Source organism: Pongo abelii, chromosome 4 (assembly GCF_028885655.2).
Source record: "Pongo abelii isolate AG06213 chromosome 4, NHGRI_mPonAbe1-v2.0_pri, whole genome shotgun sequence".
Classification (NCBI taxonomy): domain Eukaryota; kingdom Metazoa; phylum Chordata; class Mammalia; order Primates; family Hominidae; genus Pongo; species Pongo abelii.
The window spans coordinates 177325623-177352897 of NC_071989.2; the positions used below are offsets into that span (position 1 = coordinate 177325623).

At 46.7% G+C, this 27275-nt stretch overlaps 1 protein-coding gene across 9 annotated transcripts in view; it reads left to right on the top strand.

Moving 5' to 3' along the window:
• Nucleotides 1-25597, top strand: part of WWC1 (WW and C2 domain containing 1) — a 179417-nt gene extending 153820 nt beyond the window's left edge. For 3 of the 9 annotated variants that reach the window (XM_024247451.3, XM_024247453.3, XM_063724378.1), the window contains 6 exons: nt 8193-8325; nt 9581-9745; nt 16456-16548; nt 20544-20795; nt 23673-23797; nt 24781-25597. In XM_024247451.3, the coding sequence (XP_024103219.1) occupies nt 8193-8325; nt 9581-9745; nt 16456-16548; nt 20544-20795; nt 23673-23797; nt 24781-24847 (835 nt within the window). In that variant the 3' untranslated portion in view covers nt 24848-25597. The remainder of the gene's footprint in view (nt 1-8192; nt 8326-9580; nt 9746-16455; nt 16549-20543; nt 20796-23672; nt 23798-24780) is intronic. The other 6 variants (XM_024247452.3, XM_024247455.3, XM_024247454.3 and 3 more) reach the window with 3 other exon arrangements.
• Nucleotides 25598-27275: the final 1678 nt, after the last annotated feature.

Below are 27275 nucleotides of genomic sequence, written 5' to 3' on the forward strand. Positions count from 1 at the left end.
TGCTGTCTTTATTATGTGACCTCCATCACCGAGGCTGCTTTATAGCCCAAGAGGGCTGCTGGGTCATCAGCCATCAGGCAGGTAACCATCAGGGAAGAGGACAGACAAAAGAGAGCACGCCTGTGTACCTTTTAACCAAGAAGCAAGCATTCCTCAATGTCCCACACATCAACTTTTGCTTGCTTCTCATTGGCCAGGCTTAGCCACTTAGCCTGCCTAACTGCAAAGGAGACTGGAGAATGAGGTCTGTTATTTGGGTACGAAAATCAAATTTCTGTTACTAAGGGAAAAAGTGGATACTGGGTAGACCAAGAGCCAAGTCTGCTTCAAAAGGTAACTGTGGAAAACACAATGTAATGAAAATAAAGCAATATTATTAAAGTCTAGTTAGATATATTGCTGGCTAAGCCTGAGCCTTCTCTCCCATTATTAAAAAAAAAAAAAAAAAAGGTTAGCAAGTGTTTCAGCAATGTTGAAGACATGCTATTGCCAAAGAGAGACTTTCTCCTTGATGTAATCAAAATATCTGAACAAGAATTGAAAAGAGGACAACTTTCTCCGTTTGTGATTCAGTGCTATTTAATTTCTTGTATTATGAGAAAGGTCTCATCATACACTTTAAGAAACAATGACACGGAGTAGGGTTTGAAACTTGGATTTTTCATGTTTTGTGTAACCTTAGGCAAAGTATTTTTTAAACTTTCTATTGCAGTGTAAAATACCTGCAGAAAATTCACCTAAGCATAGAGCTCAGTGAATTTTCAGAAAGCAAAACTCCTCTGTAACTAGTACCAAATCAAGAAGCAGAATGTGACGAGCACCACAGAAGCCCATACCTTGTGTCACCGTTGGGCAAGTCGCTCTAACCTTGTCTGAGCCTCATCTGGAAACTGAGGAAATAATACTGACTATATAAGGTTACTGAAAGAGACTCAAGGGAAAGGCACTAATGAAGATCAGGTGCAAAGCACGTAGTAGACCCTCAATACATGGTCGAAATCATTGTTAGGAAAAAGAGAAGGAACATTCCTCAGTACTGGCTGGAAACAGGGTAAATCCCATGTAGGAAATGGCCACAGCCTGTGAATCTTGCCGTTTGGAAGGAAAAATAAGTTGGTCTTAAGTGCATGTGCTTTAAATTCAGACAGATATGGATCTGGAGTCTAGCTTAGCCAACTTCCTTCTGGGATCCTATTTCTGATCAGTAAGACCTTACTGAGCATTAGTAAGTTTTAAAAGCTCCCTGGGTGATTCTAATGTGCAGCCTGGGCTGAATATCACAGCTGTAAACTTCCGTCTCCTCATCTGTGAAATAGAGATTTAGAAAACAGCCACTATGTCATGGGGTATTTTGCAAAATTCAGTAAAATTATGCATGATAAGCGCTTAACACAGACCCTGACCTAGAGGAAGCATTCAATAACTCTTCCGTATTATTATTCTCTTAGAGCCCCAAATTATATATTTAGTCTCAGACGGCGCCCTCCCTTAATATCTTTTACTCCAGAGGTCAGCAGATGATTTCTGGAGAGGGCCAGATGGTAAATATTCTTTGCCTTGTGGGTTGTAGGAATTATGTTGCATCCCCTCACCTCTGCTGTTGCAGTGTGAAAGCAGCCGTAGACAGTATGTCAACCAATGACAGTGTCTGTGTTCCACTGAAACGTCATTTATGGACACTGAAATTTGCATTTTATATAATTTGGACCTTTTCACCAAGTATTCCCGTTTTGATTTTTTTTTCAGCCATTTTAAAATATAAAAACCATTCGTGGCTTAGACTGTCCAAAACAAAGCAGCAGGAAGGATTGGGCCCACTGGCTATAGTTTGCTGATTCTTGTTTTACTCTTCTCCCTTACTATTTTTTTCATGTGATAAAGCAGATGGCAAGGTTCCTGGAATTTTTGTAAGTTCCTTTGTTAGTTTAGGGTTCTCTCTAAATTGTCTCAATCTCTCTCTCACCCTCCTTTTCTCTCTCTTTCTTTCTCTCTCTCTCTCTCTGTCTCTCCCCACTGACCCCTGGCCATCTCCCTCTTTCCTTTCCTCTCTGTTTCTCTTCCTCTCTCTCTTTCTCCTTGGCACACTGCTGTGCCACACTCTACTACAGATCACACAGGCAAAGGTCTGATGCCAGAAATAGGCCCAGGACCTATCTCCCAAAACCCTGGCACAAGATCAGTGGTTTCCACCAAATTCCAAGCTTGTGCTGAGACTTTTCAAGCCGTCTCCTAGCAACCGCCTTCTGTTCCTTCTCCCTTTGTGGCCCCCTGTCTCCACACCCCCTGCCATTCAAACTTCCCCCAGACGCTGTCTTACAAAGAGGGCTGGGGATCCCAGAGCTGCTGTAGTGGGGTAAACCATCTGCGGCCCCCTCCCCCAAGACTGGAAGCTTCTCTTGGTCCTGAGATGTTAACTGGCCTTGCCATGCCTGCTCATCTCTGGAGTCTTGGGTTCTGGTCTCCAAAAGGCTGTCCGTCTGTTCCAATTTACAGTCCTTCCTCGGCACCCAAAACCCAGTGTGTCACTGGTACTCCCTCTTTTTATTTTGTTTTTATATGTCTTTAAATCATATAATCAGAAGACTGGATTTTTTTTTTTTAAAGATCCACAAGCAAAATAAAACTAAGAGTGTTAGAAAATACAGGAGAATATAACACCAAACAGTACTACAGGGAAAAATCTTTGTATTTGCCTCCTTGGGAACTTGTATTTGTCTGGGGCAGATGCTGAGAAGTGGCATTGCTGGATCCCAGGGCGTGTGTTTTTTATATTTTAATAGACATCATAGAATAGTTCTCAAATAAGATTTTTTTTTTTTTTTTTTTTTTGAGACGGAGTCTTGTTCTGTCACCCAGGCTGGAGTGCAGTGGCACGATCTCAGCTCACTGCAAGCTCCACCACCTGGGTTCATGCCATTCTCATGCCTCACCCTCCTGGGTAGCTGGGACTACAGGCACCCGCCGCCATGCCCGGCTAATTTTTTGTATTTTTTAGTAGAGATGGGGTTTCACCGTGTTAGCCAGGATGGTCTCGATCTCCTGACCTCGTGATCCGCCCGCCTCCGCCTCCCAAAGTGCTGGGATTACAGGCATGAGCCACTGCACCCAGCTATAAGATTTTATTAATAAATGTTCCCACCAGCAATGATCAAAAGTACCCTAACCTACAGCCTCTCTGACACTCAATCTAATCAAACTGCTGTAACTTAATTAAGCATATGTACATTTTTTATTTTAACAGATAAGGCTAAATGGCCTTCAGAATGTAAATTGGCTGCTCTCCTTTTCACTTCCCACAGGGATATGCCTGTTTCTGTACCTTCACCAGCACTTGATATTACCAGATTTTTTTTCCACTTTGCCACTCCAGTGGGTGAAAAGATATTGTTGATTTTAATTATTTTTCTCTTTACAATTAAAATTAAGTTGGGTTTGTGTGTGTGTGTTTTTTTTTTTTCTCATCTTGGAATATTTAGATCAGATTCACAGTCAAAAAAAAAGAGACTTCCATAATGGTTGAGCACTTAGTGGATCTAGACAAACCTGTTTTGCAAACCTGGCTCCACGACTAGCCTGCCCCATTGGACAAGGCCTCAGGCCTCTGCCCCTCACTTTTTGAATCTGGGAAATGGAGATCATCTCTTTGAGCACTCACTGTTGTGAGGCGTAGCACCTGGAGCTTATCGAGCCCTCAATAAATACTGGTCAATGTGGCTTCTGCAGAGGGCTTTGTGGAGGGGCTCCCTGTGTGTTCACATGTTTAACAGCTCTTTTTTTTTTTTTTTTTTTTTTGAGACAGTTTCACTCTTGTTGTCCAGGCTAGAGTGCAATGTGCAATCTCAGCTCACTGCAACCTCCACCTCATGGGTTCAAGTGATTCTCCTGTCTCAGCCTCCCAAGTGGCTGGGATTACAGGCATGTGCCACCACGCCTGACTAAGTTTGTATTTTTAGTAGAGATGGGGTTTTTCTCCATGTTGGTCAGGCTGATCTCAAACTCCCGACCTCAGGTGATCCACCTGCCTCAGCCTCCCAAAATGCTGGGATTACAGGCATGAGCCACTGCGCCTGACCAGCAGCTCTTTTATTTGTAGACAGAGAGGCAAGGAGGAGAGCCAAAGCCCCTCCACAGCAGCAGTCCTCATCTAAGTACAGAAGAGGTTTTAATTGCAGAGTTGCAAGTAGAGATCCAAAATGCATTCTCTCCATTGGGAAAATCCTCAGGGAGATTTTGTGTTTCCCCACACTCTCGCCGAGCCAGCTAGCTGGATGTCAGATTCTCTGCTTTTGGCTGGGATTCTTTTGGCTCAGTATGATAACACTGTCTCATGCTGATCAGAAGCCGGGCAGTTCTGTATGTCTTTCAGAAGTCAAGATGGGAATAGAGATAAATTACTACTTAACAAGTGCAGCCTATTTGTCACACCAAATCCTTCCAACCTTGGAGTCCAAGGGAAATGGAAGGTTTTAAGGACTATCACCAAAAGTCTCTTCAGCAAATGATGTTGGAACAATTAGATATTCATATGGAAAAAAAATAAACTTGAACACTTACATCATGTATAAAAATTAATCTGTGGCTGGGCGCAGTGACTCACACCTGTAATCCCAGCACTCTGGGAGGCCGAGGTGGGTGGATCACGAGGTCAGATCAAGACCATCCTGGCCAACATGGTGAAACACCATCTCTATTAAAAATACAAAAATCAGCTTGGCATGGCGGCACGTGTCTGTAATCCCAGCTACTCGGGAGGCTGAGGCAGGAGAATTGCTTGAACCTGGGAGGCAGAGGTTGCAGTGAGCTGAGGTCGCACCACTGCACTCCAGCCTAGGCGACAGAGCGAGACTCTGTCTCAAAAAAAAAAACTAAAATTAATCTCAAATGGGTTATAGAGCTACACATAAAACTTGAAATTATAGAAGTTCTGAAAGTGTAAGAAAGAAACTGTTCACAACTATGAGGTAGGCAAAGATTTCTTAGGACATAAAAAGTACAAACTATAAAAGAAAAAAATCAATAAATTGGGCTTTATCATAATCAAAAACTTATGATCTTTGGAAGACACCACTTAGAAAATGAAAAGGCAAGCCACAGACTTAGAGAAAATTGTGTAGTCCACATACCGGACAAAGGATTCATAGCTCAAATATATTAAGATTTCTTACAACTCAATAATAAGACAACCCAATTTTTATTTTTATTTATTTATTTATTTATTTATTTCGAGACAGAGTTTCGCTCTTGTTGCCCAGGCTGCAATCTTGGCTCACTGCAATCTCCACCTCCCGGATTCAAGTGATTCTCCTGTCTCAGCCTCCCAAGTAGCTGGGATTACAGGTGCATGCCACCACGCCTGGCTAATTTTTGTATTTTTAGTAGAGGTGACTCGGTTTTTATCATATTGGTCAGGCTGGTCTCGAACTCCTGACCTCAGGTGATCCACCCACCTCGGCCTCCCAAAGTGTTGGGATTATAGGCGTGAGTCACTGTGCCTGGCCAAAAACCCGATTTTTAAGGGGCTGGAGATTCTAACAGACACTTCACCTGGGAAGATGGTCATAAATGCATGAAGAGTTTCTCAACAAGAAAATGCAAATTAGGCCAGGCTCAGTGGCTTACACCTGTAATGCTCACACTTTGGGAAGCTGAGGCGGGAAGATTTCTTGAGGCCAGGAGTTCAAGATCAGCCTGGGAAACAAAACTCCATATCTGCAATAGATTTACTAAATTAGCCGGGCATGGTGGCACATGCCTGTAGTACTAGCTGCTTGGGAGGCTGAGGCAGGAGAATCAATCACCTGAGCCCAAGAGTTCAAGGTGACAGTAAGCTATGATCACACCATGGCACTCCAGCCTTAGCCTTGGCGACAGAGCAAGACCCTGTCTCTAAAAACAAAGAAAGAATAAAGAAGAAAATGCAAATTAAAACCCAACAAGACGCAAGTACACACCCAGTAGTAGAGTGACTAACTATAAAGATAAACAACACCAAGTGTAGTGAGGAACTAGAACTCTGAGAACATTGCTCAGGGGAAAACATAAAATGGCAAAATCACTTTGAAGAAGCCATTTGTTGGTGTCTTTTTTTTTTTTTTTTTTTTTTGAGATGGAGTCTCACTCTGTCACTTAGGCTGTAGTGCAGTGGTGCTCTCTCGGCTCACTGCAAGCTCCACCTCTGGGGTTCAAGCAATTCTCCTGCCTCAGCCTCCTGAGTAGCTGGGATTACAGGCGCCCACCACCACGCCCGGCTAATTTTTGTATTTTTAGTAGAGACAAGGTTTTACCACGTTGGCCAGGATGGTCTTGAACTCCTGACCTGGTGTGATCCGCCCACCTTGGTCACCCAAAGTGCTGGGATTACAGGCGTGAGCTACCACGCCCGGCATGTCGGTGTTTAAAAGGGTAAATTTATACTTACTGTATGACCCAGTAATTCTGTTATCTGTTAGGGGCTGATTTGTGTCCCCCCAAAATTCATATATTGAAGCCCTAACCCCTAGTACCTCAGAATGTGACTGTATTCGGAGGTAGGGCTTTTAAAGAGGTGGTTAACACGAAACCATTGAAGTTGGGATGGGACCTCATACGAGGATATTTGGACACACAGACACCAGGGATGCGCATGCACAGAGGACAGACTATGTGAGCACGCTGCAAGAAGGCAGCCATCTGCTAGCCAGGGAAAGGGGCCTCAGGTGAATCAAACCTGCTGACACCCTGAGCATGGATTTCCAGCCTCCAGAACTGCCAGAAATCAATTTCTGTTGTTTAACCCACCTAGTAAGTGATGTTTTAGTTTTGCAACCCTAGCAATATCCAACAGAAATGAAAACCTGTATTCATGCATAGACTTGTACATGAATGTACAAGAAGCTTTATTCATACTTGCTTGGAAATGTAAGTAATCCAAATGTTCATCAACTAAACTGTCCTTCTCTCCCTCTTCCTCCTCCTCCTCCTCCTCTTCTTCCTCATCTTCCTCTTCCTTTTTCTCAACCACCCGCCTCGTTCCAAGGTTTGGAAGCCCTACCCTGGGTGCATTTAAAGGCAGGTGAACAGATCTAAACATGTTGCAATATAGCCATCCAATGGAATATTAATGATAAAAAAGAGTGAACTGTCTGGGCGTGGTAGCTCACGCCTATAATCTCAACACTTTAAGAGGCCAAGGTGGGTGGATCGCTTGAGCCCAGGAGTTTGAGACCAGCCTGGGCAACATACCAAAACTCTGTCTCTACAAAAAATAGGAAAATTAGCCAAGTGTGGTGGCACACACCTGTAGTCCCAACAACTCAGGAGGCTGAGGCAGCAGGATCACTTGAGCCCACTGGTGGAGGCTACAGTGAGGCAGCAGGATCACTTGAGCCCACTGGTGGAGGCTACAGTGAGCCAAGATGGTCCCACTGCACTCCAGCCTGGGTGACAGAGTGAGACTCTGATTCAAAAGGAAAAAAAAAAGGAATGAACTGCTGATGCATACAGCATTGTGGATAAATTTCAGAAACGTTACGCAGACACAGAGAAGTCAGAGACAAAACAGCATATATTGTCTGATTCCATTTGCATGAAACTAGAAAAGTCAAATCTAATCTATAATAACAGCTAATCATGGCTGTCTAGTGGGAGATTAAACTGGGAAAAGGTAGGAGAGAATTCTGGTGGGGAATGGAATGTTCTACATCTCAAGTGCAGTGGTGGTTACATAGGTGAGTACATTGGCCAAAACTTATCAAACTATACACTGAAAATGCCTCATTGAAAAATTTTTTTTTTGTTTTGAGACAGAGTTTCATTCTTGTTTCCCAGGCTGGAGTGCAGTGGTGTGACCTTGGTTCACTGCAACCTCCACCTCCCGGGTTCAAGCAATTCTCCTGCCTCAGCCTCCCGAGTAGCTGGGACTACAGGTGTGCACCACCATGCCCGGCTAATTTTTGTATTTTTAGTAGAGATGGGGTTTCACCATGTTGGCCAGGCTGCTCTTGAACTCCTGAACTCAGGCAATCCGCCTGCCTCAGCCTCCCAAAGTGCTGGAATTACAGGCGTGAGCCACCATGCCTGGCCCCCCAAAACTTTTTTTAATATATCTTCAATCATCAAAAGGATTGGAAGCCCTACCTTGGGTGTACTTAAAGGCAGGTGAACAGAGGCAGAGCGGCTTCTGGGTGGGTAACCAAAGTGCTTTGTTATCACAGGAGGTATGAGGAGACCAGTGAGAATGAGGCAGTAGCCGAGGAAGAGGAGGAGGAGGTGGAGGAGGAGGAGGGAGAAGAGGATGTTTTCACCGAGAAAGCCTCACCTGATATGGATGGGTACCCAGCATTAAAGGTAGGAAGGGCTGGGGGGATGAAAGGGCTGTCGTGGGGAAAGAGCCTTCAATCCTTGGGCCGAGGCAGTCAGAAAAGACTCAGAGCTAAGTCTTAGTCTCCAGCATCAGGGCACAAGCCCTCACAATGGAGTGACCTTTGGGTCATTGTGGTGATAGTAAACCAGGAGAGGCCAACTCATCCATCTCTTTTCTTCTGCCCTCTGCATTTTCCCTGACTTCTCTGGACAGAACTCAAGCCTTGCAGTCAGGTGGGTTTGGGTTCGAATTCTGGCTCTGATACTCCCTGGCTGTGTAGTCTTAGGCAGATGACTTCATCCCTCTCAAGCCTCCATTTTCTCATCTCTAAAATGGGCACAATAAAACCAACCTTGCAGATAGGCTCTAAAAATATATTTCTTTATGTGGGTCTGCCCACAGTGCGACAGGAAAAAAGCCAGACTCCCTTTGCTCCCTGCTTCCCTGCTGCACTGGGGTCACATGTTACAGCAGGATTCACTCTCCATAGACAGCTGGCTCCAGGACTCCTAGAGCTAGAGCACCTGCCGTGTTTGAGCGAGGCTGCAGCTGGAGTACTGCACAGAGGTGCCTAGACACGGCAGGTGCAGTAGGACCTGGGCCCTAGTTCTAACTCCTCCACACCAAGGGGGCATCGTTTTGCAATTTCTCCAGCCAGAGGGCGTGCTCTTTCTTAAAATTATACAAAGGCACTCTTTAGGCTGACAAAGGTCCTACATGTAGATGTTTTTGTTTGTTTATGTTTTCCTGATGACTACTGTGCACGGGCAGTAAAAAACCTGATGGGTTGGTTTTAAAAACAAGACTTGCTAGTTGCCTTCAGAATTCGACGAAAGCAACCGTAGTACTTTGCCAGGGCTGTGGAAGCCTTTGGTGTGGTTTTTCAAGATGTACTTGGTTTGTAAGTTTTGAGAGTGTGACATACAGGACGTTGGACATCACACTCTCAAAACTTTGAGACACCTCCACTGCTCATGTGAGTTTGGGGGCTGAATGTGCTCCCACCAGCCCCCAACCACACGTGCCACAGAGGGGTGGGGGTTGGCACATCTAGCCTTGGGTACTGTCCTGGCCGCACCAGGCTGAGCTCATCTAGCAGGGCTAATGCCGAGGAAACACTGGTTGTGTCTGTGGGGAAAGGTGAGGTGACAGGAGGGAAGAGGAGCAGCTGAGTGGTCTCTGGTGGGTGGCTGAGACTCTGTGGACACTGGTGGCTTCAAGGTATGACTTCTTCCTCAGGTGGACAAAGAGACCAACACGGAGACCCCAGCCCCATCCCCCACAGTGGTGCGACCTAAGGACCGGAGAGTGGGTACCCCATCCCAGGGGCCATTTCTTCGAGGGAGCACCATTATCCGCTCTAAGACCTTCTCCCCAGGACCCCAGAGCCAGTACGTGTGCCGGGTAAGTGAGCGTGCGGCCCCCTTCTGCTCCCCGCAGGGTAGCGGAGAGCTTCACACAGGGCTGGGTCCAAATCCCATTACTCTCATGTTATTGGGTGACTTTGGGTGTGTTAACACCTCAGAGCCTCAGTTTCCTCAGGGGGAGTTCACGGGCCTACTTCATAGTATTGTTTTAGACAAGCAATAGAAAAGGCTTTGTAGTTAGTACTTGGTCAATGTTATAATTCCAACTATCTCACTTCCTCCTTGTTCACGCTCTGGCCTGCCCTCCTGCAACCACTTGCTGAGATCAGAGGGGGATCCCTCAGTGTCCCCGAGATACACAGGCATTTATTTCCCACCTTCAGGGCAATTCTAGTGTACAACCTGAGGCTGCAAAATTACAGCAGATCTGTATTATTTGGCTACCAGTTTGTTTTATGTTTTTAATCGAATCTGTTGCTACCAGTTTGTTTTATTTTTTAATTGAACCTGCTACTAACATTTAAAACTTTTTAAAAAGGTGGCAAGATGCAGTGTCTCATGCCTGTAAGCCCAACACTTTGGGAGGCTGAGGCAGGAGGGTCACTTGAGGCCAGGAGTTTAAAACCAGCCTGGTCAACATAGTGAGACCCTGTCTCCGCCTAAGAAAAAGTTAAAAATTAGCTGGGCATGGTGGCATGCACTTGTAGTCCCAGCTAGTGGGGAGGCTGAGACAGGAGAATTGCTTGAGCCCAGGAGTCCAAGGCTGCAGTGAGCCATGATTGCGCCACAGCACTCCAGCCTGGGCAGCAGAGTAAGACCGTGTCTTTAAAAGAAAAAATTATTTTTAAATTAAAGGGCAATTAAAAATAAAATAAAGCTGGGTACAGTGGCTCATGCCTGTAATTCCAGCACTTTGGGAGGCTGAGGTGGGCTAATCACTTGAGGCCAGGAGTTCGAGACCAGCCTGGCCCACATGGTGAAAACCTGTCTCTGCTAAAAATGCAAAAAATTAGCGCATGGTGGTGCATGCTTGTGATCCCAGCTACTTGGGAGGCTGAGGCAGGAGAATCCTTGAACCCAGGAGGCAGAGGTTGCAGTGAGCTGAGATCGTACCATTGCACTCTAGCCTGAGTGACAAGAATGAAACTGTGTCTCAAAAAAATAAATAAAATAGGAGGAGTTTGACATAAAATTCCAGTTCTTCTTGAGAAAAAAGAGAATGTATGTCACCACAGACCACACGCAATTGGCAGCAATTGGCTGGCACTGAGGTGAGGGCAACTACCCTTAGTTGATGGAAGTGGGGAGCTTTCCAGTCCACCCCAGCCTCTACCTGGCCCTCTTTACCTGTTCCATTTGCCCACCAGCTCCTGTATACCCAGAGGAATGTACAAGCCCTGCAGTGGCCTTTGTTCCTTCATACCCTCACGTTCCTTGCTTTCCAGTTCCCCTACCCTTTCCCCTTCCTAGGCCAGCCCACCTTCCTTCATTCTACCCTGTGTGGGGGGTCTGAGTGTTTACTGAGTCTGAGGGGTCATGCTTTTGCTGGGGCTACAGAACCAGCCCTTGCTCCTGACCTTCCATGGGACAGCACAGTTAAGACATGTGCCTACCTTACCTGAGTCCTGGTTTCCAGTGATATCAATATCCTTCCTTCCCCCACCATATAGAACCACTGAATCATAACTAGGCCCTCAACAGAACCTTCCTGCCTAATGTCCCAAAAAATTGTCACAGAAGGGGAGGCCTGTGGAGTCCACACTTGGTTCTCTGCCTGACACTTATCTGACTGTTATTATGGAGGGAAGGGGAGAGGAAGGGAGAGGTCTCATCATGTGTGTTCAAGGCCTACAATTGTATAAGATTGAGTAGAGAAGCTCATTTCTTTTTTTTTTTTTTTTTTTTGAGACAGAGTTTTGCTCTTGTTGCCCAGGCTGGGGTGCAATGGTGCCATCTCGGCTCACTGCAACCTGTGCCTCCTGGCTTCAAGTGATTCTCCTGCCTTAGCCTCCCGAGTAGCTGGGATTATAAACATGTGCCACCACACCTGGCTAATTTTGTGTTTTGAGTAGAGATGGAGTTTCTCCATGTTGGTCTGGCTGGTCTCGAACTCCCAACCTCAGGTGATCCACCCACCTCTGCATCCCAAAGTGCTGAGATTACAGGTGTGAGCCAGTGTGCCAGCTGCTCATTTCTTTATAATGTGAAAATTTTACTAATTGGCTACTTATGAAATGGGTCCCCATGAAAACATTCCCTGCAGTCCCTCTCAGGAGCAACATAAATCTCTTCCTTCTGTGGTAGATCTCTAGCTAATTGTTTGAACTTGTAAGCATCTGAAAAAATAATGCGGGCACAATGCATGTTGGCTTCGTATCTTGCACAAGGTACAGGATTTCCTGAAGTCACTGAATGTGATGTTGGGCTTCCTAAATCATAGGTAGAAGATGCTGCAATTAAGCTGGCTCACAACTGCAGAAGAGAAAATCCAATCGGTGCTTCGCTACTAAAAATACAAAATTAGCCAGGTGTGGTGGCACATTGCATGCCTGTAAGCCCAAGTACTTCGGAGGCTGAGGCAGGAGAATCACTTGTACCTGGGAGGCGGAGGTTGCCGTGAGCCAAGATCGCGCCATCGCACTCCAGCCTGGGCAACAAGAGTGAAACTCTGTCTCAAAAAGAAAACATGAATAATTTGAATGATTTAGAAAAGCCCTTAAGACAATGGATAACACGCCACCTTTTTTTTGTTTGTTTGTTTGTTTTTTAGAAAATTACTGCCATTGTGAACGTGCAGTAGAAATCAAACACAAAGAGAAGAATGTCACTCATCAGAAAAATCACACCAAAAAAAATTAGTGTTTCATTCATTCTTTTTCATCAGGATTAGAATGTGGTTGTAATTTTGTTAAATGGGAGATATAAGATATAATAACTTTGGTGAAATGTTTATCTTTTCCACCTATAGACTCAAGCCTCAAGCATTTTTCCCCAGTGTTTTTTAAGTGACCCTTTTCCAGGATTCGCATCTTCAAATAACAAAAAGCACCTGTCCCACTTATTAAGCATCTGTAACACACCAAGCACTATGCTTCCACTTCCCATATTTTATTATTTATACTGTTTCTAACCCTGCAAAATCACAAATTAAGAGATTCCCAGTCAACGGAGATCACACGCCACAGGTAGAAAAGGTGTTTTTTTTTTTGTTTTTTTTTTTTAGCAAAGTCATTTATTTTTCCTTCTTTGCTTTCTAGTTGGCCCACTTCAGCTCAAGCTTATGACTTTTTGTATAAAACTTACTGAAAGCTATAAGATGTAGCCAAGAGTACAACATTGTGAAAATTTTCCTATCATTTCCTCTAAAACTCTGCAGGCATGGAGACTGTCTGCTGAGATATAGCAGGGAACAATTTAACTCTTTGTTTTGCACCCACAAGATGAGCATTACCAAATTCCCAACAGAGACATGCTGGGGCTGTGCTGTGCCTCCACCCTGCCCCCTCCACAGCCAGCTCCACGTGTCTCAGTCTGTAACTGATAGCATTCCACTTCCTGCCTGTACTGGTCAGGGTTTTTCATTGCAAGCAATGGAAATGGACAGTGGGCAGTATATGCAGGAAAATTTGGGGGAAAGGAAACTGAGGAGCTCACACACTCATCATAAGGCTGTAGAACCAGCCTCAGAAATCTGGTAGGAGCAAGGAAGTCCAGACCACAACCAAAATCACACCACAAAGCCAACTGGGTGACACCTTCACCGATGCTGCCATAAAACCTGGCCCCAGCCAGCCGGACTGCTGCCCCTGGCATTCAATATTTATGTCTCCACCAGGTTCCTGCCATGGCTGGCTTGGAAGTTCTGGTTACTGCTGCCACTGCCACTACTTACCATTATTGGCTTTTCCCTGAGATAACAACAAATCTGGCACATTTGTAGAATGAAGGAGAGAAACAGTGGCCTGTTTCAATTCAAGAGACAATAGTAACAGTGGAAGTCACCAGGTTGTCACCAGGGTGCAAGTCACCAGGTTGTCACCAGGGTGCAAGTCACCAGGTTGTGATTCAAGGCCTGGAGCATTTGCATCCAATTGACAGAGGCTAGTCCTACGCCTGCCTCTAGCTGCAAGGGAGGCAGTAAAAGCAACGTTCTGCTACTTTCAGCTTCATCAGTGGGAGGTGGGCTTTGTTTCCCAGCAAGTCATAAGGTGGGGTTTTCCCACCCACAGGATGGGATTTCAAATGCTAATCAGCAACACTTCCAGACCCCGCAGCCAAAAAATATATTTTCTGTGTCATCTAATCTTACAGCCCTGCAAGGTGAGTTGTGTGAACCCCATTTTATAGACACAGAAGCTAAGACTCAAAAACTCAAAGCACTGTGCTCTAGGTCACACAGCTACTAAGTGCAAAGCTGGGAGTCCAACTCCAAAGCCTGCAGCCTCTCTGTTGCTCAGAGCCACCCCCTGAGGGGCTTCCTCTGGCCTCCTCGGGTCAGATCGTGAGTAGCCCCTTCCGCCAGCCTCTGCACAAAAGGCGTCCTCTGCTGGGTGGCTCCCTTGTTACCAAACAAGGTGACATCTTCGCCTGTGTCACTTGGTTAGTTTCGCTGTCATGAGTTTCCCCACTGAACTTGAAGTCCGTGAGATATGGACAATGAGTTACCCTTCCTACAGCTCTCCTCAGCCCCCAGGTATTCATCTGAAGTGCTGCCACATTTGTGGTTGATCGACTTTGACCAAATGGACATAGCCCATCCTAAATTCTCATTCCTGAACTGGCTTCCTGTGACTCTAAATGATTTTACCACTCTCTGCATCAGTTTCTCTAGCTATTAAATGGAAGTAATAATAAGGTAACAACATTCTCTACCATGTCTGAGATTAAATGCATTAAAATATATTAGAGAAAGCTAAATTCGAGGACTTAATGTAGCTTCTGGCTTCTGTCTCTCTTTTATATAACATAGTCTTTAACATGTAAACAACTACAACTTAAGGATCAATTATCCTGATGCCCATTTCTGGTCGGTAGGACACGTATCCTTCAAGTGCCACCACTGGATTAAAACAATGTAGAATAAAAGGCTGGGCACAGTGGCTCACACCTGAAATCCCAGGACATTGAGAGGCTGAGATGGGAGGATCACTTGAGCCCGGGAGTTTGAGACCAGCCTGGGCAACATGGTGAAACCTTGTCTCTACAAAAAATACAAAAATTATCCGGGCACAGTGGCACATGCCTTTAGTCCCAGCTACTTGAGAGGCTGAGGCGGGAGAATCACTTGAGCCAGAGAAGTCAAGGCTGCAGTGAGACGAGATAGCACCATTGCACTCCAGCCTGGGCGAAAAGAGTGAAACTCTGTCTCAGAAAAAAAAAAAAGAAAAAGAAAGCCCCCGTCTGGTACCACATACAACCAGTTTATATGAATCTACCCCAGTTGTCAAGATGGCACACCCTTCCACCTGCATATTAGTTTCATCTCTGAGCCCTACCCACAGGCTGGAGCCAGGAGAGCTGGTGGCCTTGGAACCAAACAGACTTGGCCTTGAACGCTGGTTTTGATGCTCCCCAGCTATTCAACTTTACAAGCTTCTTAATCTCTCTGGGCCTCAGTTCCCATCATGTTAGAATTGTTTGAGGATTAAATGAAACTGTCACTGAAGCACCTGGCATGTAGCAGGTGCTCTATCCATGTGGCAGTCAGTATTTTTACTATTCAGCGTCTGGTTCTGGTTGAGGCCCTGCCTAGCCCAGTGGCTATTTCATCAGTCTGTCCCTGGAGTTGCTGTGTTTGTCAGCTTAGCAGGACTATTAATATCATTATCACAAATAATTATCAATAACCACAGAAACAGCTTCTCAGGAGACCCGCAGCAGTGAACTGACAGCTGCTAGACACACAAGCACAATAGCATCGGCCTGTGACAACCCCACTGACTTTGGAAATAGGACTCTAGAAAGAACTCCCCACTCTGCTCCCACCTCCCAGGGAGTGCTGTCCTCCTACCCACTCTCCCTTGTGCTCCTCAGGGGGTAGGACACATTCTCAATATAGAAGCTTCCCATCCTGACTACAGGCCTGATTTCTGGTCTTAGGTGGGGAATACTAGCCCTCTGGGGAAAGTATAGATAACTCAGTGATTGAGGGGATGCCCACAGGGAGAGTTACGATCTGCCCCATCATCTCTAAGGATATGGTCCCTAAGGCTTTGCCTTTAAGCTGCTTTTTTCTTTTTTAAATATCCATCTTGACAGTGGCTCCATTTGAGTCAGTAAAGGCAGGCTCTGTAGACACCAGGGAAGAGTTGATGCAAATGGTCCTTTGTGTAATAGGTTAAGAGGGCAGTATACTCTGAAGTCACGCTGCCCAGTGTCCAGCCCTGCTGTGCCACTGACCAGCTCGCCAACCTTGGGCCAGTTCTGCAACCCCTAAGCTTCTGTCACCTCACTTGTGAAATGGATTTGCTCCTATCACATGGGGTTGTTGGAAAGGTTCAATGGGATATTCATGGCATTTAGCATCACGCAGATAGCATGGAGATGAAGCAGTATGCATCATGCATAGTACATGCTCAACGAATGTTCACTTATAAAGAAAAGAAAGGTCAGAATGAAACCTGGGTGTTTGCAGAAGGAGAGGAAGGACTGTGCTGAGTGGAGGAACCTGACCTCCCTCTGGGCTTCAGTGCACCTTCCAGAATGCACTCTGACCATGTTTAACATTCCATGACTTTTCTCTTGCAGCTGAATCGGAGTGATAGTGACAGCTCCACTCTGTCCAAAAAGCCACCTTTTGTTCGAAACTCCCTAGAGCGACGCAGCGTCCGGATGAAGCGGGTAAGAGAGTCACCTCAAAGCTATTTTTCTGCCTGCTCCTCCCTCGTTGCCCCAAGCCCTGTGTCCTGCACACACATCTCCTAATGTCTGGCCATTTCTCCTCAGCCACTGGCTAGAAAAATGTTGCTCTCGCAAGCATTTGCGAACAGATGTTTGTGAACTATGAGGCCTGTGTAGCCACTGGGGAAGGTGCTGAAGGGTAAATGTATTTGTCTTATTATGACAAATAGGTTAGACAAGGAGTGTGTACACTTGGCCTTGCCTTCCTAGATAGAAATCAAAGTCAGTAAGAACTAACCAACCCAGCCAGGCGCGGTGGCTCACACCTGTAATCCCAGCACTCTGGGAGGCCGAGGTAGGAGGATCACCTGAGGTCAGGGGTTTGAGACCAGCCTGGCCAACACAGTGAAACCCCATCTCTACTAAAAATACAAAAATTAGCCGGGCGTGGTAGTGCGTGCCTGTAGTCCCAGGCTGTACTTGGGAGGCTGAGGCAGGAGAATCGCTTAAACCCAGGAGGCGGAGGTTGCAGTGAGCCGAGATTGTGCCACTGCACCCCAGCCTGGGCAACAGAGTGAGACTCTGTCTCAGGAAAAAAAAAAAAAAGGAAGAAGAATTAACCAACCCAACAGTCATCAGTTAGAGCGCGTCATCTGACAGGAGCCTTCCTCATGCAAGACTCTGCTCAGTGTGTCTGTCGTCCAGGTCCTGGTGGCAGAGAAGCTGGGTGCCTCTGAGCACCAGCCTGAAGCAGGGAAGTACAAATGGGCTTCCCTCAGACCAGCGGAAAGCCTACAGGGAAGAGGCTGCAGACTTGCCCTGCAGAAGTCTCGCCTTTCCTAGTGGAGACTGAGCTGAGTGATCCGGATGGGGTGGGGGTAGGCAAAGGAGTGACCCCTGATTTGTCTTTGACCATTAAGGGCTTCAGGAGATGCAGGAGGCTCTCCCCACTTTGGGCTTTCAACACAACTTTAAAGCAGTTCTGTCTAATGAGTTTGCAGAACCAGAAGAAACCAGGAGCCAGAATGTCAGAAAGAAAAAAGGGGCCAGGCGCGGTGGCTCACGCCTGTAATCCCAGCACTTTGGGAGGCCGAGGCAGGTGGATCACCTGAGGTCAGGAGTTCGAGACCAGCCTCAGCATTGAGAAACTCCGCCTCTACTAAAAATAGAAAATTAGCCGGGTGTGGTGGTGCATGCCTGTAATTCCAGCTACTCGGGAGGCTGAGGCAGGAGAATTGCTTGAACCTGGGAGGCGGAGGTTGCGGTGAGCCGAGATCGTGCCATTGCACTCCAGCGTGGGCAACAAGAGCAAAACTACATCTCAAAAAAAAAAAGAAAGAAAGAAAGAAAGAAAAAAGGAGAGAGAAAGCAAAGCAAAAGAGAACATGGAGGGAAAAGATAGTGCCAACAGCCCCCAGTAGGGGCAGGCCCCCCACCTCTCCTGCACTGCCTGCTGACAGCCAGAATCTGGTCCTTTGCCTAACATCCTACACCCTAACAAGTCTGAGGGGGAACTGGAGAGTGCAGAAGAGAGACAGCAACACAGGGGAGGCTACACAGGGAAGGGAGAGTGTGCGGGTGTGGGAGAAAGTGGACATGGCCTCAGGTGACAGGGACAACCAACTGCCCACTCTGGGTCCCCCACCCCAACCCCCTCTTCTGTAGCTGGCTTGTACTGCAGTCTCTGGAGCACCAAAAATTACCTGGGGAGCTTAGTGACAATGCAGATTACAAGGCCACACTTCTGACCATTTAATTCAGGCAGCTGGCGTGGGCCCTGAAAACTGCATTTTAACAAAGCTCCTTAGGGGCTTCTGGAGCAGATGTTCATGATCCACTCCTGCAGAAATGCCACTGATCTCCTACTTGCTCCCCCTGCGTTTCCCACAGCTCTCTTCTAAGGCAGGCCCCACAGAAGCAGGTCCCCTTCATCACCCCCTGTTCCCCTTAACCAAGAGGATGACTTAATAAGGGAGCCCCTGGTGGTGGGTCTGAGCCCACATTTCCCTCAGGTCCTGAGGAACAGGAGAGTCCAGAGGCTGGGCCTGGGCCCTCAGGCACTGCTCCTCGCTTCCACGCACTACCTGAGCTGTGTTGTCTCTACCGCAGCCTGCCCAACTTCTGAGACTGGACAGACAAAGCAAAAGAATCTTTATTTGTTGCTCTGAGAACTTGAGCCACGTGGATCACTCAGCTGGATTTCCTTGATCCTGCTCATTTATAAGCGCAGAGCAGACCATGTTCAACCTAGAAGAGCATTCTAGAAATTCTTCCTAGAGCTGTCTTATATTCCTAATAGTATGCTTGCCAGCCTTGCAAAATGAGACGAGGTCTTACGGTAATGCTTCTTATACTGTGTCTGAAATCTCTGTATTGGTCATTGTATTTGTTTTCTATTGCTGCGTAACAAATCACCACAAACTTTAGCAGCCTAAAATAATACAAATGCCTTACCTCACAGTTTCCGCTGGTCAGGAGCTTAAGCACAGGTTAGCTGAGCACAGGTTTTAGCAGGCTGAAACCTCTAAGTGTTAAATGGCCACATCCTCATCTGGAGGCTTGACTGAGGAAACATCTGATCCAGGCACTGCCTCCAGTTGTTGGCAGAATTTATTACTTTGTATTCTCTTGCTAGCTGTCAGCTGAGGGTTTAGGGGAGCATTTTCAGCTCCTAGAGGTCACTCTCAGGTTTTTGCCCTGTGACTATCTCTACAACATGATATATTTACTTCTTCAAGGCCAGCAGAAGAGCCCAGCCAGGAAAAGCCCAGGCCATCTTTTAGGGGCTTACCTGATGAAAGGAGAGATTATACAGGGCGTGTATATTAGCAATGGGATTTGAGAAACCATTTTAGAATTCTGACTCCCATAGTCATGAATTATTGTTTTTTAATCATTAGTGATTTTTGATGGGAGGAGAGTTAATGATTGTATTAATCAGGGTCTTTTACATATAGATAACTGAAGAACCCAACTCAAATACAGCTTAAAAATGAAAGAAGCAATTTATTGTCTCATTTAATGAAAAAATCCAGGATGTTGGACTACCTTCAGGCATGGCTTGATCCAGAGGTTGAAATGATGTCATCAGGCCTCAGCCCCTTTCTCATGGCATTGCTCCCTCTGCACATCTTAATTCTCAAACAGGTCACCCCACAAGTAAAGATGACCATGATCAGTCCCAGGTTTATATCTCGAAGGCTTAGCAACCTCTGTGTAAAGACATTGTCTCTTTTCCAAGTAGTTCAGCAAAGTGCCAGAACTGAGTATTAATGGCTGGGCTTTGATAGCGTGCTCACCTCTGAACCTGTCACTGAGATGCAGACTGGCCAGGTTCAGGTCACATTCCTATCCCTGATGCCCCACACAAACCAGGTGGATTGAGTGCAGAGGAGGAGATCTCCAAAGGAAGGTGAGGGCATTGTTACTCTAAGGCTGGGGAAACAAATGGTGGACAAGCAAAAACAACAGGGGCCCATTACAGGAACACAAAGTCAAGAAGACATGACTTCTGCCCTCAAGCAGGAACAGACCTGTATTGGGGAAACAACTTCAGAACAGTACAGTGACAGGAATCAATAACTGAGAACGTACATATGGAGAGTGCTGAGAGTACTGAAGCTGGCACAGTGTACAGAGAGGGTGAGTGGGGACTGCAGCCAGCTTCCTGGAGTGGAGCTTCAGCTTTACCACACATATCCTGTGGGACTGAACCTCTGTAAGCCTCATCTGTGCAGATGATAACCCTCGGTACCTCCTAGGTTTGTGAAAATGAAACGAGGATATGGAAATGAAGTGCTTAGTACCGTTCCTGGGACATAATAAATGCCCAATAAACATGAGCTGAGTGGGAGAATTCAAAACAGGCTTCCCAGGGCAGGGCAAGCCCCATTCAGAAGGAGTGGATGCCTACGGATAAACCAAGAGAGGGTATTTGAGGGTCAGAGGAAGGGGCTGGGTGGGCTCACTGGGCAGCGCTCTAATAACAAGAGAAGCCGTCCCTACCCCCACAGCCTTCCTCGGTCAAGTCGCTGCGCTCCGAGCGTCTGATCCGTACCTCGCTGGACCTGGAGTTAGACCTGCAGGCGACAAGAACCTGGCACAGCCAACTGACCCAGGAGATCTCGGTGCTGAAGGAGCTCAAGGAGCAGCTGGAACAAGCCAAGAGCCACGGGGAGAAGGAGCTGCCGCAGTGGTTGCGTGAGGACGAGCGTTTCCGCCTGCTGCTGAGGATGCTGGAGAAGCGGGTGAGTGCCGCCTCGAAGGCAGGGGAGCCCTGCGCTCTGCCCCAGAGAGTCGAGGACGCTGCCCCAGGGAAGAGAGGCCAGAGCTCATGATGCATCCTACAATTCCCACCACAGGTTCCACTGAGGGTGTTCCACCCATCCCTCGTTCCCATCAGCAGAGGGATCCAGGAATCCCTTTGCACACTCAACCTTATGAACCTTTCACCTGGCTGCAAGGCCCATTTACTACATTTGTTGATGTGCTTTTGTGTGCAAGCCCTTATTATTCACACATGTACTTATCATGCAGTTCTTCATGAAATATATAGGGTACCCAATCTGTGCCATAGCACGCACTTTAACAGAGTAACAATAGGACATTGACCTGCCTTGATGCCTGCCCAGGAAGTCCCACAGGGCAGCCCTTGCCAAACGGGGAGAAGGGCTGGTCACACCAGGGCCTTCTGCTAACAAGGATGCCCTGGAGTACAAGTCGGCTGGCACCTCTGCCCTGCTATAATGAGTTTAAAGGACTTAGGGGTTGATCAAGGAGAAAGATATAACCTCAAAATGGTGTTAGCACACACAGTTTTATATTAGCTGTGCTTTTTTTTTTTTTTTTTTTTTTGGAGACAGGTTTTCTCTGTGTCACCCTAGCACACAGTTTTATATTAGCTGTGCTTTTTTTTTTTTGGAGACAGGTTTTCTCTGTGTCACCCGGGCTGGAGTGTGGTGGCATGATGGCTCACTGCAACCTCCACCTCCCAGGCTCTATCGATCCTCCCACCTTAGCCTCCTGAGTAACTGGGATGATAGGTGCATACCAATATGCCTGGCTAATTTTTGTATTTTTTGTAGAGATGGGGTTTCACCATGTTGCCCAGGCTGGTCTCGAACTCCTGAGCTCAAACAATCAACCCGCCTCGGCCTCCCAAAGTGTTGCGATTACAGGCATGAGCCAGCGTGCCTGGCTTGTGCTGCGCTTTGACAGGTTTGCATGCAGGGGCAGTCCCTCACAGCATGAGACCTTCCAAAGGTGCTGGGGGCTACTGCCCAGTGTGGAGGAAGGCAAGGGAACTCCCAGGGGAGAGCTGGGGAAGAGGGGCCATCTAGGTTAGGTAGCTCTGCAGCACAGTGGGGAGTCTCTGAGTCAGAGAACTCCAAAGCACAGCAGCAGCTTGGGGTCTCTTATAGGCGCAGGGTTTATCTATCTATGGCTAACAAATGTTGGGTACAGTTTCACAGGGTATGCAAAACAGGAAGGTTGTATATGGCTTTAAAAGCTGCTTATTTGAGCTATATTTAAAACAACTGGAAGGGTAAAAATTTGAGTTTGGCACCAGCAGGCTTTTAAGCCAACAGGTCCCAGACTGCCATGAAGAAATAAACAATATAGGACCAATATGCAAGGGCCATTCTCTACTCATTTATGAAAAATAATACCTGCCACCCTGTGATCGCCACCCACGGCAAGAAAGACTTTTGCTAGTTCTCTCTGCACACAGCCAGACTTGCTGAGAGCACCTTACAGAGGGTGCCTACCTGAACTGTCAGGACCATCAGCTGAAATCTCAGTGCTCAGTACAGGTGGTGATGCCCTAGGGCAGGAAGATGATGCCGGACTTCTTAGGCCTGGACTGATATGGGAGCTTCATACTGACTCTGGCAGTTCTGAAGTTCCAGAAAGTTTATTTCTTTCTTATTTATACCCTGTTTACTTATAAACAGGATTATAACAAGAACATTGAGGGGAAAATAGAAAATTGGAAGGCTTGAAGGAGGAGAGGAAATAAATATATCCCAAACCTAAAGTAACCTAATTATAGTTAGGTATTATATTTATCTTTGAGCTTCCTGGTAACCAAGGCAAAAAGAGATCAGAAAACAAGTGCCTATGTGCCCTACCTTAACACTTGATCTTATTCAAAAGACTGAGAAGTAATACGTGCCCTGACTTAAGAAAAACAAACTAAGAAAACTTGACCTTTCAAATAGTTAAAAAAAAAAAAAAAAGTAGCATCTGTGACTTCTAACAAAGAACCATTGATATGATGGCTTTAGGCCGGGCACAGTGGCTCACACCTGTAATCCCAGCACAAGGTCAGGAGATCGAGACCATCCTTTGAATGGTGAAACCCCGTCTCTACTAAAAATACAAAAAATTACCCAGGCACGGTGGTGGGCGCCTGTAGTCCCAGCTACTCGGGAGGCTGAGGCAGAAGAATGGTGTGAACCCAGGGGGTGGAGCTTGCAGTGAGCCGAGCTCGTACAACTGCACTCCAGCCTGGGCGACAGAGCGAGACTCCGTCTCAAAAAACAAAACAAAACAAAACAAAAATGATGGCTTTATTTACCAAAATTCTGTCATTGTGCAATGTTTTCAAGTATATGGTACGTGGATATTTTAGGGCTGTCTGTGGTTTGTTCTCAAAAGTGTTTGCATACGTTTACATTAGGAGGAAGGGGCATAGTGTTATACCCAAGCCTCTTAAGAACTACTGTGTGGCTTGGGACTGAGTTTCCACCACTTCTTAGTAGTCTGACATTAAAGAAATTTCTTACTCTGCCGGAGCCTCAGTTCCCTGGGTAAAATAGAGGTAATAACATCTACCCTCCTAGGTGGCCTGAGGATTAGAGGTAGCACACATTTCACCAGGCAGCCCTCATCTCCTCACTTCCTCAGATCCACACGGGTATTCCGTTTCCTGGCCCCAAAAATCTAGTCTCTCAAACAGATGATTTGAGCACTTCCCATGATCGTTCTGAATGAAGTGGATACCATGTGGAGCAAGAGTGAGGGTGCCGTCCCTACAGTAGCCTCCTCTGTTGTGATAGCGAGTTCTCCTTGCCCCTTTCTGGAGGCCCCCTCTGACTCAGGGCATTGCTTGCTTTGCCCAGCAGATGGACCGAGCGGAGAATAAGGGTGAGCTTCAGACAGACAAGATGATGAGGGCAGCTGCCAAGGATGTGCACAGGCTCCGAGGCCAGAGCTGTAAGGAACCCCCAGAAGTTCAGTCTTTCAGGTAAGCAGAGGGCCCCGGCAGCCCCCCATCCCTTTCTCAGCCAACCCACGGACTTAGTCTTCTGTCTGTGGTCTTACTGCTCTCATCCCTTGCTCACAGAGCACTGGCTTTCCCTGTAACAGATGTTCATCCTCCGCCAAGCCGTCCCTGGCGATCCATGAGCTTTGCAGTGCTCTTCCCTCGGCTGTCTTTATCAGTACCCACACAACTCAAGCTAATTTGTTAGATCCTCTTGTTTAATGAATGAGCCACCTGCTCCAGCCTTTCCTCATAGTGTTTTCCTCACTGGTAATTGTGGAGGGTTGGCTGAATGATAAATAAGCCTGGGGGTGATGGATGCTCGCTGGGCCTCCCTGGCTCTGCCTGCCACCTGCTAGGATCTCCGGGGGGTGCTTTCTTGCCGTGCTGGACCCGGGTGTATTCTCGGAGGGTCCCGAATGCCATTTGGCCTGGGCCTCCCATCCACGGAGGCCCTAGCGTTTAGACTTCTGATGTCCTCTCAAATAAGGTACACATGTTTGTGTATGTGCTTAAAAAAAAATTCCTTTGTGGAATATAAACATTTAAAATGTACATTTGTACAACTATCTTTGGGCATCTCTTAACTTTTTAACAAATTGAGAATCTGAAACAAACAAACGTTGGAAGTGGCTCAAGGGTCCTTTTAAACTCTGAGAAGCCTCTGATTGGATTTGAACTAAGAGTCATTGTTCATGCTAACGGTCCTTTAAAGCAGTGGTTCTCAACCAGGGGTAATTTCTCCCCTTCCCCCTGGAACATTTGGCAATGAGCTTACATTTTGGGTTGTCATAACTGGAGGTCAAGGATACAGCCAGCATCTAGAGGGTAAGAGGCCAAGGACGTTGCTAAACATTCTGCAGTGAATGTATAGGACAGCCCCCACGACAAAGAATTATCCTGCCCAGAATCTCTATAGAGTGAGGTTGAAAACCCCTGCTCTAAAGGGATGGCCTCTTTTATAGGGAGAAGATGGCATTTTTCACCCGGCCTCGGATGAATATCCCAGCTCTCTCTGCAGATGACGTCTAATCGCCAGAAAAGTATTTCCTTTGTTCCACTGACCAGGCTGTGAACATTGACTGTGGCTAAAGTTATTTATGTGGTGTTATATGAAGGTACTGAGTCACAAGTCCTCTAGTGCTCTTGTTGGTTTGAAGATGAACCGATTTTTTAGTTTGGGTCCTACTGTTGTTATTAAAAACAGAACAAAAACAAAACACACACACACAAAAAAAAACAGAAACAAAAAAAAAACCAGCATTAAAATAATAAGATTGTATAGTTTGTATATTTAGGAGTGTATTTTTGGGAAAGAAAATTTAAATGAACTAAAGCAGTATTGAGTTGCTGCTCTTCTTAAAATCGTTTAGATTTTTTTCGGTTTGTACAGCTCCACCTTTTAGAGGTCTTACTGCAATAAGAAGTAATGCCTGGGGGACGGTAATCCTAATAGGACGTCCCGCACTTGTCACAGTACAGCTAATTTTTCCTAGTTAACATATTTTGTACAATATTAAAAAAAAATGCACAGAAACCATTGTGGGGGGGATTCAGAGGTGCATCCACGGATCTTCTTGAGCTGTGACGTGTTTTTATGTGGCTGCCCAACGTGGAGTGGGCAGTGTGATAGGCTGGGCGGGCTAAGCAGCCTAGTCTATGTGGGTGACAGGCCACGCTGGTCTCAGATGCCCAGTGAAGCCACTAACATGAGTGAGGGGAGGGCTGTGGGGAACTCCATTCAGTTTTATCTCCATCAATAAAGTGGCCTTTCAAAAAGAATCTTCCTCTTGCTCTCTTTTTCTTTCCTACCCCTCACTTCATCTGTTTCCCTGATTTTTGACTCTCCCCTTTCCAGTCATTTCTTTCCCACCCATCCCCAGTCCTGGAAACATTTATTTTTTCTTTTGCCCACTGTTTTCATTTGTTCATTAAATTAAAATGACTGCTCAGCTCATTGGGAATCCACATCCCCAAGTTAGACTGGGGATATGCTCTCTGTACTGTCTCCTTCTATGGAATTCCACCCCACCCAATGAGAGATGACTTCACAATTTCTTCATATGAGCATCATTCCATGTCGTCCCCAACCCAGGGGCAGTAGGTGCTGCAGCTTGTGCTTCATGCTGCTCCTGTGGCCCCTATCCCTACCCATCTCAGAGCTTTGCAGGGTCTATTGCAGACAATCAGAAGTCACTTTCTAACAAATAGCAATAGCCACAAATCTCTTCCTCCTTCCTCTCTGACATTACCCTGTGCAACTTTTCTCAAAGTCTGTTGCACCACTCAGCAAAGCAAGTTGCAACAGCTATATCAGAATCACCTGGGGCAGCCTATTAAAAATGTGGACTGTTGAGACCATCCTGGCTAACACAGTGAAACCCTGTCTCTACTAAAAATACAAAAAATTAGCCAGGCGTGGTGGCAGGCACCTATAGTCCCTGCTACTCAGGAGGCTGAGGCAGGAGAATGACCTGAACCCAGGAGGCAGAGCTTGCAGTGAGCTGAGATTGTGCCACTGCACTCCAGCCTGGGTGACAGAGCAAGACTCCGTCTCAAAAAAAAAAAAGAAAAATGCAGACTGGCCGGCATGGTGGCTCATGCCTGTAATCCCAGCACTTTGGGAGGCTGAGGCAGGCAGATTAACTGAGGTCAGGGGTTCGAGACCAGCCTGATCAACACGGAGAAACCTGGTCTCTACTAAAAATACATAATTAGCTGGGCGTGGTGGCACATACCTGTAATCCCAGCTACTTGGGTGGCCAAGGCTTGAACCCAGGAGGCAGAGGTTGCGGTGAGCCGAGATGGAGCCATTGACTCCAGCCTGGGCAACAAGAGTGTAACTCCATCTCAAAAAAGTAATAAAAATGAAATGCAGACTGTCGGGTCCCTCTCTAGACCCACTGAACTATCCCACCCACCCTGGGACAGTCCCCAGTGCCAGTGTTTTACCCATGCTCCCTCTGTAAGTCTTATGCACACCACTATTTGAGAGCCCCACTGGTATAAAGTGAGTAAAACCCAGGCAGAGACAGGCAAAATGGTGAGGCCCGCATCCTATTGGTGAGTCACACAGGGAACACTGAAATTCATGGCCCTCTCCAGGCCACTGGGGACCTGTGGGCGGTGATGGAGGGAGTGGCGCCACCTTCACTTGCTGCTGAGGCTCTTCCCCCTCTCCCCAGCACACCCCTTACCTGGCTGTCTCTCCTCATGTATAAGGAACCTATAGTGGTGTAGAATCTACTCTTCTTCCCCCTATGGCTTCCAGGCCCTCCTGGATAGCTGCTATCCAGCCCGATTTCTCACCACTGGCCCGGGGCTTCCTCCTGCCCCATAGCTTCACCTCTCTGAACACATCAATCTCTGATGTTCTCTCTCCCATTGAATTCCACCAGACACATTCAGGGTTGACTTTGTAATGTCTTCATATGAGTATCAATCAACACCTTCCCCAACT